The 14,207-nt window shown below is 32.0% G+C and overlaps 1 protein-coding gene across 4 annotated transcripts; it reads right to left on the reverse strand.

Annotated features, from left to right (window-relative positions):
* Nucleotides 1-1,762: 1,762 nt before the first annotated feature.
* On the reverse strand, nt 1,763-11,600 carry LOC107170960 (uncharacterized). Of its 4 annotated transcripts, none has more exons than XM_089229558.1 (5): nt 11,457-11,600; nt 10,947-11,234; nt 9,182-9,455; nt 4,889-5,156; nt 1,763-2,540 (listed from the first exon to the last, which is right to left on the reverse strand). In XM_089229558.1, the coding sequence occupies exons 3-5, from the start codon at nt 9,383-9,385 to the stop codon at nt 2,008-2,010; spliced, it is 1,005 nt and encodes a 334-aa protein (XP_089085684.1). In that variant the 5' UTR covers nt 9,386-9,455; nt 10,947-11,234; nt 11,457-11,600; the 3' UTR covers nt 1,763-2,007. The 4 variants fall into 4 exon arrangements, with proteins under 4 accessions (XP_089085684.1, XP_089085683.1, XP_089085681.1 ...); XM_089229557.1 differs by having other exon boundaries at nt 10,951-11,234; nt 11,370-11,563; XM_089229555.1 differs by having other exon boundaries at nt 11,370-11,563.
* Between the last annotated feature and the right edge of the window lie 2,607 nt (nt 11,601-14,207).

Raw genomic sequence — 14,207 nt, forward strand, 5'->3', positions numbered from 1 at the left:
AAATAATATTTTATTATTTAATCAAGTATCGAGTAGAGAAATGTGTACAATATTTTTTTTAAATAGGGGCACCAAATTTTTTACAGCCTATGGGCACTGTAGATCTTAATCCAGGCCTGGAAAAAGCAAAATACAATATAATATAAATGAAATATATAATATTATAATTAATATTTTAAATGAAAAAATTGATGAATTCTTCGATTATATTTTAAAAATTATATTGAAAAAGATAGCTCACTTCCACAAACAATGTGACCTGAATATACTATAGTAGTTTAGAACGAACTACTAATCGCTGTGTATCATTTCACAGCAAATTCAACAGTTGCTTTTATTCCGCACATCCGAACATATTTAAATTTATGGATGCACTAAAAGAAGTTCAAATTTAAATCAGGTTGCTAGTTGCTAGGTACCTTCAAAAAAATTTTTAAATCAACATTTTTTTTTTTTTTTTTTTTTATAATATAGGGTGGAGCATTGGATAATCGTCGAAGTGATATATTTTGGAACGTTTGAATTCTATTAGTGTTAGATATTTTTGCTGAACCCCATAGTTGTAGTCCATACGTCCAGATTGGTTTAAGAAGCGGTTTGTAGATTGTAAGTTTGGTATTTAGAGTGGAGTACTTATTTTTAGTTAAAAGAGGTCTAAGCATACGTAAACGATTATTTAAGGTTATTCTTTTGGTTTGAAGGTGTTTCTTCCATGTCAATCTTTTATCAAGGATTAATCCTAAGTATTTGGCTGTGTCAGAAGTGGGAATTGGTTCGTTGTTAAGGGTAATGTTTGGGCACGTTCCTTGTTTGAGTGTGAATGTTGTGTGCTGAGATTTATTTTGGTTAATTTTAACTCGCCATTTGGCATACCACTCAGACAAGAGATTGAAATCAACATAAATGTTTATTTTTTCACCTATCAAAAACAACAGAACGATACTACGCCAAAACGTTTTCTACTTCCATGTTTGATTACCACAAAACCTGAACATTCAATACATCTAAAAATAATAATCATATTATTATACCGAGTTCCTAAGTTGTACTATAGTTATAGGTACCAACTACCTAGCACATAATTCTAAGACAGAAGCGGTTTGAGTATACTGTTTTTGGCGCACTGCACCACCAATGTTGGTGGGTGGGGGGTTGGGTGGTCTTGGTTGAGCATGTGCTGACCGAAATGTTTAATTTTAATGTTCAATAAATGAATAAAGTAATAAAGTACCTAATCAATGACATTTGATAAATGATAATCGTGGCTGAAACTGTTGAAAGCGTAGAGTTAAGATTAAGAATATAAGGGCCTTATAAACGATAAACTTATAAAAAAATATTTATTTGTAATTTCTATGATGAAGGGGGGGGGGGGGTATATATGTATTGTCTTGCACCACTAAGCATAATACATTCAAACCGCCTCTGTTCTAAGATATACATTAATTCACGATGTAGAGAAGATCTCTCTAGTCTCTACATTGCGCATTATGATCGATCTTAAATCGTAACAGCTGGTTGTGCAAGCTCACCGCCTCACCCGTGTTATCATTAAACAAATAATAATGCCCTAATACATTTATTTGAATTCTGTTTTTTGGAATAATTATTGTTAAGTACTCTCACAGAGCCGCGTCCTGATGAGTGAATGTGGCGAGTTCGTGCGGATTCTTTTCTGAGTTCTGAGCATGCTGTTCCGTCTCACTCGCCGCATTCGTGTGAGACTGCGTAAAATAAAAATCGAGGAAAGTTATTTATCAACTTAATTTATTAATTTACGTATATTTATTAATAATTTGATAATACAAACAAACGTCGTGCAATTATGGCAACTTGTATGAAATTATTATGTACATGAAAATACGAAAAACGTATAGGTAAACAAAGATTACGGCGATTTACCATTAATGGGAGAAGAAAAAAAAAAATGAAAAATATTTATAAAAGGAAAATTTATGATGGTTGCGCACGGTTGGGTAAAAACTACTGAAAAAAAAAATACAATCATCAGAGGATCAGACAAATGCTATTGTCTTCGCGCTGCCGTATCGGTGCCTGCAGTGCTTGCCGCCGGGAGTGCTCCTGCTCCTGTTCCTGCTCTTGTCGGCGGACTTCGTCTGCAATACGCTGCGCCCTCTGATTTTGCCTCAACTGCTCTAGTTCTCGCTGCAACCGCAGCACTCGCTGACGCTCCGCCTGCTCTCGCAGCTCTTGCTTATACTGCTGACACTGCGCCTCCTCTCGCTCACGTCGCGCTTGCAACTCTTTCTGCTGCAATAACGCCCCATCGTTTTGCTGACCTTGTGGGTTGTAACCACGGAAATATTTGCTTTCATTCAAGTGTTCCGGTGTCCGCTGATAGTACATAAAGTACAGTGGATAGAAATCGTAGTCGTTGTACTTGACGTACACGCGGCCGTTGGGGCTCACGGTCGTGTCAGCATCGCCTGGTGGTACGATAAAGTTCTTCTGGACGTGTTTGCCCGAAACCCGATGCGTTTTGTTCACCAGTACGGCACAGACGATGATCACCCGATTTCCTGCGTCGGTCGGCAACGAGAACAGAATAAGAGAAAAGAAAATGATGCATTTCACCCGGCAACTGCATGTATGATATACAGTAATATATATGCACGCAATGTGTCTGATTAATATTGTACAGTATCACTGATTCAGTGGCACGGTGAACTTGACATTTTTCATAGGCTAGTTTTATATAGGCGCAGTGAGCACGCGGCCATGGCCCACCGTCCGGGCCGCCGTACGCTGTACTTGTTTACCTACATGCTGCGATTTGATAACATTGTTATCATGAAACTTTAATAATAAAATTACAAATTACAATTTTCAGCGATAAAACTGAAATACATTGAAAAATTCAACAATTGAATTGATACAATATTTTAAAGTAATATCATCTCTTTAAGTATATAAATCATAATTGGCTTGGCCCACCCTGTCAAAAAAGTCTGCGCACGCCTATGGCTAGTTTATTAATATACAGTAGCCTGCAACACCAATAACTCAATAAGGCATCCACTGCAACATATTTGTAACTATTCATGTAGTATAGTTATCACTCAAATAATATTTTAGTTAATAATAAATTCCCATATACCTAATGTTATCTATCAGAAACTCTGAGGTACCCGCCTATCGTTATGTTACGCAACTGATACGATCATATGGCCATTGGCGCAACTAGGGGGGACTTAGGGTTTTTTTTTTTGATTATTTAAAATTTAATGATAATTTAAGCATGGAATAGTGAGATACATACTAAATAATATTAGTAGTATATGTCATATGATGCAGAGAGTTATTCAAAAGTATATTGTACAAATATAAAATAATATTGCTATAGTTTATTTTGGAATTCCTACAATTCTACATAATTAATAATAATATTCTTATCTACCGATAATAAAATGTTGACACCTACAGAAATGGCTGAAATTGTATCATCTAACACTTTTCCAAACTTTTATAAATTGTTGAACATAGCTTATACAATTCCTATTAGTAGTGCTACTTGTGAAAGAGCATTCTCTGCTATGCGGCGGGTAAAAAATTGGCTACGTTCAAAATGGTGAAAACGATAATATTTTATTTTATTTTTTTAAGAACCACTTATAAGGTTTTGCAGGAGATGCTGTATGCCATACAGTGTATGGCAAGGGTGCATAGGCGCCACTAGAGGCCAAACACTGGAGGTGCTAAAATTATGTAGATGAAACAAACCCGTGGGGGCTACGCCCCCACACCACAAGTTCCTACTTCAATTTTATAATTATTATAACCAATCTTAAATGCATTATAAAAACATAAGCACACAAATATTTACCTCATAAATACATTAGGTATATTACCTATATTATTATTTAGGTGATTCAAATAATGACCTAGTATAAACAGATAAATAATATTATTTTTTTTTAATAACTGATGCCAAAATAATTATACAATTTACATTTTTAGCAGTCACTTACATGAGGCACAATCATCTCAAAGATTAGGTAATAATACTATGTTTACATAATATACAATATTACCTATACATAATATATAATATACTATTTTACACTAATACTATTTTTCTTTTATTAGTGGAATTGGAATATATTTCCAATATTTCTGAAGAAGTAATTTTATTAACAACATCTCTTTCAATATTTAAACAACCTTACGTAAAACAAAAAAACTTTTTCATATAATTTTTCCATTTTTTATGTTTTTGATCTGGGGGTGCTAAATTAAAGGCTGGGGTAGGTGAAGCACCCCCAAGCACCCCTCTAGTTGCGCCTATGCAGGGGTGGCCACTAACCTTTATCTTGGGAGCCGCAAATTTATGAAGCTATTTTGAAGTGAGCCACTTTGTTATGATATTATGTAGGTATGTTTGTGTAAAACGATAATATATTTTTGATTTTATAACAAATAAAGCAACATTCATTTTTTACACTACACAGATCATAATTGTTCAGGCAGTAAGATAGTAGGTATAAAGTTATGGGATTTTACTTTTGAGGAGTGGTTTTTATATTATAATATGAATTAATTTTACTCTAAGCTTAGTTTCAACTTTCAAGAGTCACACGAGACTCACTCGGAAGTCGCATGCGACTCGCGAGCTTCGTTGTGGCCACCCCTGCTAATGGCATACTCAACGACCCCGTGATGGAGACGCCTATATAATACTTATTACACTAAAATAAGTAGACTATAGAGGTGAAAAATATGGATAAAACCATTTTCGTGCAATGTGTATTCGAATGTTTCGTCAACGATTTTTGAATTTTAACGTTTTTTGAATTAGGGGAGGAAGAGCATTTTGCCGACAAACAAAGAAACAGAAATATAATTAACGCTGTCATAATATAGTACCTACCTTCTTTGGGGGATTTGTCGGCATAATAGTTGGCATAGTCGACGTCGTCACTGAACGACACACCGCATCCGAATTTGGAGCGCCGGGTGCGCCGCCAGTCAAGTCCGTTTTTCAACGACTCCATTGCCCTGGACTTGGTGGTCACATGATATAGGATAAGTTCCTTGTCACTATTTTCCATGTGAGTGAGCCGCATTTCCTCTTTGCGTAGCAAGTACATGCCATACAACTGCGGGGCATTTACCACGTGTATCAGATTGACGTTGCACTGTAATATCATGTACGAAATAAAATTATAGGTACATAATATTATATTAATGTTGAGTAAATATAATATTATCTATTGATTAACTAATCGAATTTTGTAAATTTTTATAACTATAATAATATAATATCACAAAATTATAACTACTAATTACTATTCTATATAATATATATATATTTTTTTACTTTATTAATAAATACACAATCTATACGCAATCGGCACAATAAGAGTATGAGCTAATGACAATGACAATATAATGAAATTTAGAATGAAGAAGCCACCCACCGATGACACTTTGATTACAATGACACGTCATTAATTCTTTTGTTTTAACCTTAATATTATATTTATTTTTATTTTTTGATAGGGATTAAGTAGGTCTCTGCACAATTTACGCTTAAGGCGACGAGGAGGGTTACCAATAATGGTTAATGAAGCTAGATTTTTTATAAGTTCGTTTGGACGAGAGTTAATGCGTAGGTGGAATCGTTTATAATAATTTTTTGCCTCTTCCTGAATTGTTTTCATGTGATGTAGGTCTTTATGCAGGGAGTGATTTGAAACATATAGTGGAGAGTTGGTAATTTTCCTTAGTATTTTATTTTGGAACCATTGAATTTTATTTAGATTGGAAATTTTTGCGTTACCCCATAGCTGTAAGCCGTATGTTCGAATTGGCTTTAGGAGAGTATTCTACATAATATATATAATAATTCATTATAAACACAGCATAATTTTGATGATTTAAAATATTTGAATAATACATTTTGTTTTACATGCTATTATATTATATTGAACTATTATATGCTCACCCGCACTCAAACTGCTCACTCAAACTTTGTTTATTGGATGAGTTGAATAATTGTGATATAGGTACATCATATGCCACCTATATTTTATTTGACGCTAAAGCCGTCTAATATTTTTGTCACGATAACCAATTGTGATTATTAATTCTAAAAGATATCGCACGCCATTCGAAATGCTTACACAAAAGCAAACATCCGCTATAATCATTGTATACGGACAGTGAACTTGTAAACTCTGTACATTGAACTTTTCAATTAAAAAAAAAAAAGATTGGGATCACACACTTACAACATTAAAAATAAATAACTTAAACAAATAATTCGATTGAGACACTGAGCACGAAATTATGTGTAATAATTTTCATAGGTATAAAATTAAAATTATACTACCTACCAATTTTCGTCTTTGCTATTGTTTGGTCGACATGGCAACTTACTGTAGTGGTGTGAAAAAATTTAGTCCAAACAAATTTTTATAAAAACAATCATTATTCAGATCAAAAACATAGGTATAGAAATATATAATGTACGCATGGTAATAAAATCGAGGCCGTGCTCACTGCCCAATCGTAATAACACCATACTATTATATAGGTACCTATATAAATGTTGCTCCGATAAGTCGTATTTATAATCATATTTTACCGTCTCAGTATGTGAACAAACATTATGATGAATAATCATAATAAATTCATAAGTCAGACAACCAGTAGGTATTTAGGATTGTGTAATTATATGTTTTCTAATTTTTTATTGTGTTCAACTGCATTCGATTTTGTTTGCTTAATCATTTATTTACTATTGGTGTTAATACCTTAACACTACTTTTAAAAAGGACATGGATCATAACTTGCAACACATATGTAGGTATGCTGATTGAGAAACACTTATTTGAAATTTAGCCGTATTTCTTAAAATTGTAAATTATTGAATATTAGAGTTATACATTATATTAAAAATATTTATGCCGGGTTACATCATAAAAATTCAATGAACCAATGGATATAGCTAATCAGGGCCGGTGCAAGCAAATTTTTAAATGTAGGCAAAGATCAAAATTGCCGCCTCTTGTTTTATTATAAAATATGTTCTTATAATATGCCGCCTCTATATAAATATTAATTTTGCCGCCGTAGGCTTATGCCTACGTCGCCTACGCCTATAACCGGCCCTGTAGCTAATATCAATAGTTATAGGTACTAAAACATGTTTTCGTTAGTGGCCCGTTATTGGTTCAATAAAATATTATAGGGTGTATTTTGGGACAATTTTTAATATTCGATGAGGAATTTCTTTTTCTCAGTCCATTTATTGGTATCAAGCGATAAAGTAGCACAAGTACTATACACTATAATATACAATATAAAATTAACCATTTGAATTTCTTTAGTTAGTATGCTTATTATTATTTTTATCACAATGAAAATCCAAAGGTCCCGCGGTCCGCGATTGACAGTATTTGCGAGTATATTATTATAATTAACGGGTATTCATAATGTATAGTCAACAATACTAATGTGAAGGCCATTGAACAGATTAAGTGATTTTTAATTGTATATATATATACAGGGTGATTCTTTTATCAAACAACACTCATTATTTCAAAAACTATTGACTTTTTTCAAATTTTTTTTTTTCCAAAATTTTAGAACCATCTTGTTCTATAACTATATATTTTTTAAATATATTCACCCTTATATTTATCAGGTTAACCATTATCAACTTTTGATTTTCAAATGACAACCTATACTTAAAATTTCATAAACTAAAAAGGCTATTTTTTCAATGAATTTTCACGTTTAAATTTTCGTTAATCCGTTTACAAGATATAGCCTCCCAAAGTTGAGTGGTTTTGGGTGGTATTTGTGTGTTATAGGTGTATGTTAGGTGGTATTTACACACAAACACCATATAAGTGTTGTTTGATAAAAGAATCACCCTGTATATATTTATATATTATTAAGTTTACTTTATTGAGTATAGTCTCATAGATTACTTAGATATCTATAAGTTATAGGCTATACCGTTATACGTCTAAAGACAGGATTTAATTGCGTTAAAAATATGTCAAATTTAGAATGAAAAATACATTAATAAGTTACATAATAAAATCATATAATATCATATAAAATGTATAATATTGTTAATAACTTGCATGAGTGGCTCTAGAGTCTAGGGGGGAGGGGATATGGACTGATTGTTGATCATTCCAAACTTATGACTTTTTAGATAACTCAGATAAGTATAATTTCAATTTTTTTTAGATGAAATATTTTTATCATAATTTTTTTAATTTTATTGTATGGAGCTATCCAAAACAATAATTTACATTTTAAACCTGATTTAACTTTAGACTCAATGACCGCGAATAGTCAAAATTATTGTTATTTTCAAAAAAAATTGCGCACGGTTGACTATATGAAAAGAACTAATACGTTTCGATGGCAATAATAATTTAGAAAGTATCCCGATTCCACCGCTCTTCAAAGATAATAATATATGAGTTTATTTGGTACATGCTCGGATTGTTGTAAATATTATTGTTGCCAATATCTTAAGAATGTATTACACTCGTATGTGACATACCGGGTATGTCCGTTTCTAAGGAATGTTTCTCTACTCTCTAAATAAAAGACGTTGCACCTACACGTGCACACATTTACATAATAGTTATATTTTTATTGTAAGATTACTTAAGAAATAATAATTTGTATTAATTTAATTTGTATTAATTTGTATATTTTATCACGTAAAGCGTATAAAAATCGCAAACAATTTCAAATTCATTGAAAACTACAAAACGTTGCTACATAAAATTAAATAAGGAGCCTGATCAGAATTGCTCAAATTTGTGTATACGTATTTGATCAGATTTGATAAAGCGTAAAAAAAAAGTCGCAATGCATAATATTAAGTCCATAGACGCAAATAGAGAGGGGTGGGGCTAGGTACATGATACACATTATTTTATTTAAAAGCATCATAAGAGTATTCAGTATCCTGATCTGAGCTACAGCTTCAGCCCCCCCCCCCCCAGATTTCAAACACTATTTGTGCCTATGATTAAGTCTTTTGTATTAACTTTTATATTATTATGTTTAATAAATTACAGATATATATATATATATATATATATAGGTACCCACTACCCACTAATTATAACTACGCGAAACCTATTGAAATATTCTAATTGTGGTCAGTGGTCGTGGTAATACACACCGTGGGAAATGTTTCGTGTACAAGGCGTTTGAGTTGTATGGAGTCTTTATGGTTCAGATCTTCGAGCAGCTGACTGGTGGCGGCGGCGCTATCATAGCAGTTGGACGTGGAGTTATTGTGCCGCCGTTGCAATTGGATCGCTGCGTGCGTAGTAAACTTCGTCGACCACGAGTCTTTACTTCTACGCCTGTCTTGCGAATACATCGAAATCGTCGTCTAGAACCACTGTAGATGAGACAACAATATTGAACAGTGTTTGAGAATGACGAAGTTACTGAAAACAAGATAATTATTTTTAACATAGAAAAATAAATGTCTAGTTTTATCATCATACATAGATACTCCATAGATGCACGCATGGGCGTGGCTTATAAAACTATTATAGTGTCATAACTGACGTTTTATTAACTGATGTTTTAATTTTTATTAACAAAATAAGTGCAAACATAGACTCTCGCTCAAGGCACATAAAATCACATCAGCTATGATTTGATTTATTTAGTATGTTTACTTTTATTTTAGAATGCACTGAAGTGTTAATGGGCGAGAATTTACTATGACAGCTGACAACACTGAAAACTGATTGTGGTTGGACAAAATTAGTAATTAAAGTGAACTATTTATTACGTGCATATAACGACGATAGACTAGAAATTTTCCGGCGTCTCGTCAGAGGTTCGTATTCCTATACTATGTCAACGTCAAGGGCATAGTTATCAGTGTTATCATATAAATTTTATTATGGTTAAACAAACATAATTGTCAATACAAAAATACCGAATATATTATATACAATGTAAAATATAATGACTGGCTCTTTGAATATAGATAGAATAAATAGATATGTATGTGAATTTAATTATAAAACATTACTTAAACAAACAAAATATTATGTGACATTCTGTATCTGTATCCATATCTTTGAAAGGTAATAAATAACTATATAAGTACAATTACAATTCCATACTATACACTAATGCAAATTAACAACGTATTTATAATATTTTAAAGATTTATAGTTTTGTTGAAAAATGTATAAGCTATTTAAACTATCATAGAAAACTGAAAAATAAACCAATATTATGATGACTTGATTTAAAGTAATAAAATATTGTTTTCCATGACATAGCAATTTCATTCGCGGGGGTTATTGGCACGGTAATATCTGCTATTGGCCCTGCAGGTGTTCGGGTAATCTTTGCTTGAAGTACACAAAATACAGTGGAAAAAGTTCGTTATTGTTGTACTTTAAATGACTGAAACAATATACCTATACTATTCATAAATAATGGTAGTATTGAAAAGAAAAACCAATCGACACAAAAATGTGCAGACGCCTTGGGTAAGCTGCGGATTTTGCATTACAATGAATTCGTCACTGAGCACACCCAAGATTGAAAACATCGACACCCGAACACTCAAAATTAATAATAATAAATTGTTAATGAACTTTATCTTCAAAGTTTTTTTTACAATTTTAGTGTCACTGTTATGCAAACTTGTATACTGTCAATGGAGAACGACGGAAATACAAGTGCGAAACGAATGGTGTATCATATATATATATATATATATATATATATATAAGTACCTATATAAGGTTAGCTCGAGTGTAATAAGCTATTATAGATGATATTAGCTGTTTAATAAATAATACTAATATAAGTATATATCTGAATAAATACTTAATATAATAACGTGGTACCAATATTTACTATATTTTAATACCTAAACGGGGTCATTGATCAATCGTCGCAGTACTTACTCACACGTTGGTAAATGTTTTTATTACAAATCGTCCAACTGTATTACAGGTATTACTGTTTAATTCGTCAAACATCGGACGATTAGTGTCATAAGTCATAAATGTAGTGAAACACTAACGGCGAGGCACTTATCTCCTCAAAATAGTCCGCAACGTGCTTGGTGAACTCCGATTTATACTGGTGAAGACGTCTTACTGCGGCTGCTACCACTTCAAGTACACTGTCGTCGTGCATAATGGCAGCGGATGAACAGAATATATTGAAACGCCAGCCGTTCTAGCTAAGAGCTAATTTAAAATAAAACAGAAATTATTTATAGAAAAACAAATGATTTATTTAGGTGTACCTATCATCTGATATTTAAGTTATGTTTGAAGGATACGACAATATTTCACACTGAAATTGCATGTAAATATACGTACCTGAGTTATGTTTTCCATACCAAACACTTCGTACCTATATGTATTATATCAAAAATATATTATATGCTCTTTCAGTCGTTCGCTTACCTTAACTTGAATGAGTGCTCCTAATAAAATATTGTACGAACGATGCAGACAATGTGTTGATGACGGTTTTCGTAGAGTATAAGTAACCGAGAATGCTAGTTTTACAGTGGATATATTTCAATATTTGGCTAGAGATTGAGCTATGAATTAAAATACGTGATTTTATTGCTTATCTCGTATTGATATATTTATTGTTACTTATTACTATATATTATGTTATCGTTGACGTCGGCATTGGTACTCTCAGCTTACTGTCAGCGCCGATAATCAATGAAACCTTAAGTAGATATATCTATAGTTATTATTTAATTATTTATGATTTCTGTGTTTTATCGGCGTGGCAGAAATCGCAAAGTTAGTATTAGGTATTATAACATGTCTTTCTCTTAGCGAAGATAACGGTTAGCTTTCTGTATTAAAATTTATCTACTGCGGCAGTGTATAGGCTTTAAAGTAAATTATCATCTATTTTTTAGTAAGTTAATAAAGTGTGTAGGTAGAAGGTAGTCCAAAAAATACTTAAATATGATATAAGCCTAAAATCAATTAGAATAGCACAATTTTTTTGGAACTGATAACTTTCTAAAAATCATAATAGTTATTATTTTATTTTAATGAATACTACCTGCACTTATTAAATTTATAAACAAAAGAAAATTTCAATTGTTTTTGTTTGACCACCGCAACGTTTAAAACAAAATATATTCAACGTTGTATCAACTATATCATCATAGATATCGTCGCAATAGTAGTCATCGTTGATATCGTCTTCATTGAGTTCGTTGTTGTAGTCATCATAGAATATATCATCATAATAAGAGCCATCATTGATATCGTCGTCATTGAATTCATTGTTGTAGTCATAATGTTCGTCGTTGTAGCATATTTGGTCAAGTGTGTAGTCATCATATACATCATCGTAATAGTAGTCATCGTAGATATCGCCGCAATAGAAGTCATCATTAATATATCGTTGTCATTGAGTTCGTTGCTGTAGTCGTCGCCATAGTAGTCTATGTCTGCTAAGTACTTAGTTCGGTGGAATTTGACTCGGAAATATTTGCTCTCGGTCATATGCTCCGGTCTCTTCCGGTGGTACACAAAATACAGTGGATAAAAATCATTATCATAGTACTTTACGTATACACGGCCGTGATTATACCCATCGTTGTATCCGCTCGGTGGCGGGGGGGGGGGTACTTTTAACGTGTTCCCTTTGATATTCCTTAGCACCACGTACGTTTCATTAATCAGTAAGAATCTCCGAGGATAAACAGAATATTATATTGAAACGTCGGCCGTTTGAGCGGTGAGCTTACCAAAAAGAAAACTCAAGGATTATTGATGGGAATACAAATATTTTTAAGTTGTGTCTGGAGGGTTTGACTGTATTTCATCACACATAATAGGCTGCACATATGTAAATAGATCAAACACACCTGCGGTATATCTTCTTACCTAAAAACTATATCATTCGTAACCGTTCACATACCTCAACCTGTTTAAGAGTGTTACTCACAAAAAACGCCACGCACGATGAAGTCGATGCCGGCACTCATAGAATAGGTACAAGTAGTCAAGAATATACTAGCTTATTACCATGGATATTTTAAGCAAATGTTTAGGCGTATCGCCCAATATATTTTAAGTTGTGTTTGGAGGGTCCGATAATTTAACACTTTAATTGCATACCAATTAATTTTAGTTAATAGGTATATCAATATCATATAATCATAAATCTTCCGTATCGAACACTTCGTACCTATATTATACCTATATAATTGTTTGCTATCCTGGTTGAGTGTTTCTAAGAAAATATTCTATGCACGATGCAGTCGATGTCGACACTCATATATATTATATATGAACTTAAATTTCTATTTGATATAAAATTAGTTCAAAATAAAATAAATAATAATGTAATATAATATTATAGCATAATCTGATTTAAACATAAAAAAACTATTTTATTAGGGCTGAATACTCATTTAAAAACATACCATCTGTTGTATTATGTTTAATGATTATTAATAGTTAACTAATTATAATTTGATAATATTATATTATACAAGTGTAATTGTTTTGTTTTGCCCCCACCACACAGTTTGAATCATAACATCTTTAACGTTTTATCAATATTAAAAGAATACAAAATATACAAACTGTATGAATAAATCAGACTAAAATTGTCTCGTCAGTTTATTCGCAATTAATTATTAAAAATGAATTTAAATTTTGTTTTACAAAGAGTTGAGTAACAATATTGAACGATGGAAGTGTATTCAAAAACAATGCAAAGCATATATAAAAATTGGTAAGAAAACTAAATTTGTAATAATTAAGTTTTTATAATACTACAATAAAGGTCAGGTTATTAGGTTCTTAAAAGCTTAAAATATGATGCTAATATGTTCTAAAAAAAAACTTTAAAATATTATCTAATTATTCCTTAATAACCGTTTATACAATTTGGCTAGGTAATAAATTTAAGAGGATGAATATTTCACTTAGGGCAATCTTGGTGGCAAAAAATTCAAGATTTAAAATTGTCCACTCTTTTTAGAAATGATAATTTCTGAGATTGATAGATGTTTAAAGTACATATTTGGATTGCCATTTTTAACACCAGATGAAGTAAGCGATTTTTTTGCTTCTGATCTGATGGGAATCAAACAAGTTGATGAGAAAGTTGATTTATTTTTGGATTACTTAGTTGATAATTATATTTCGTTTATAAAGCAGTTTATTTAG

This window comes from Diuraphis noxia, unplaced genomic scaffold, assembly GCF_037042655.1.
Source record: "Diuraphis noxia isolate RWA-SAM2 unplaced genomic scaffold, SU_Dnox_SAM2 contig0005, whole genome shotgun sequence".
Taxonomy (NCBI): domain Eukaryota; kingdom Metazoa; phylum Arthropoda; class Insecta; order Hemiptera; family Aphididae; genus Diuraphis; species Diuraphis noxia.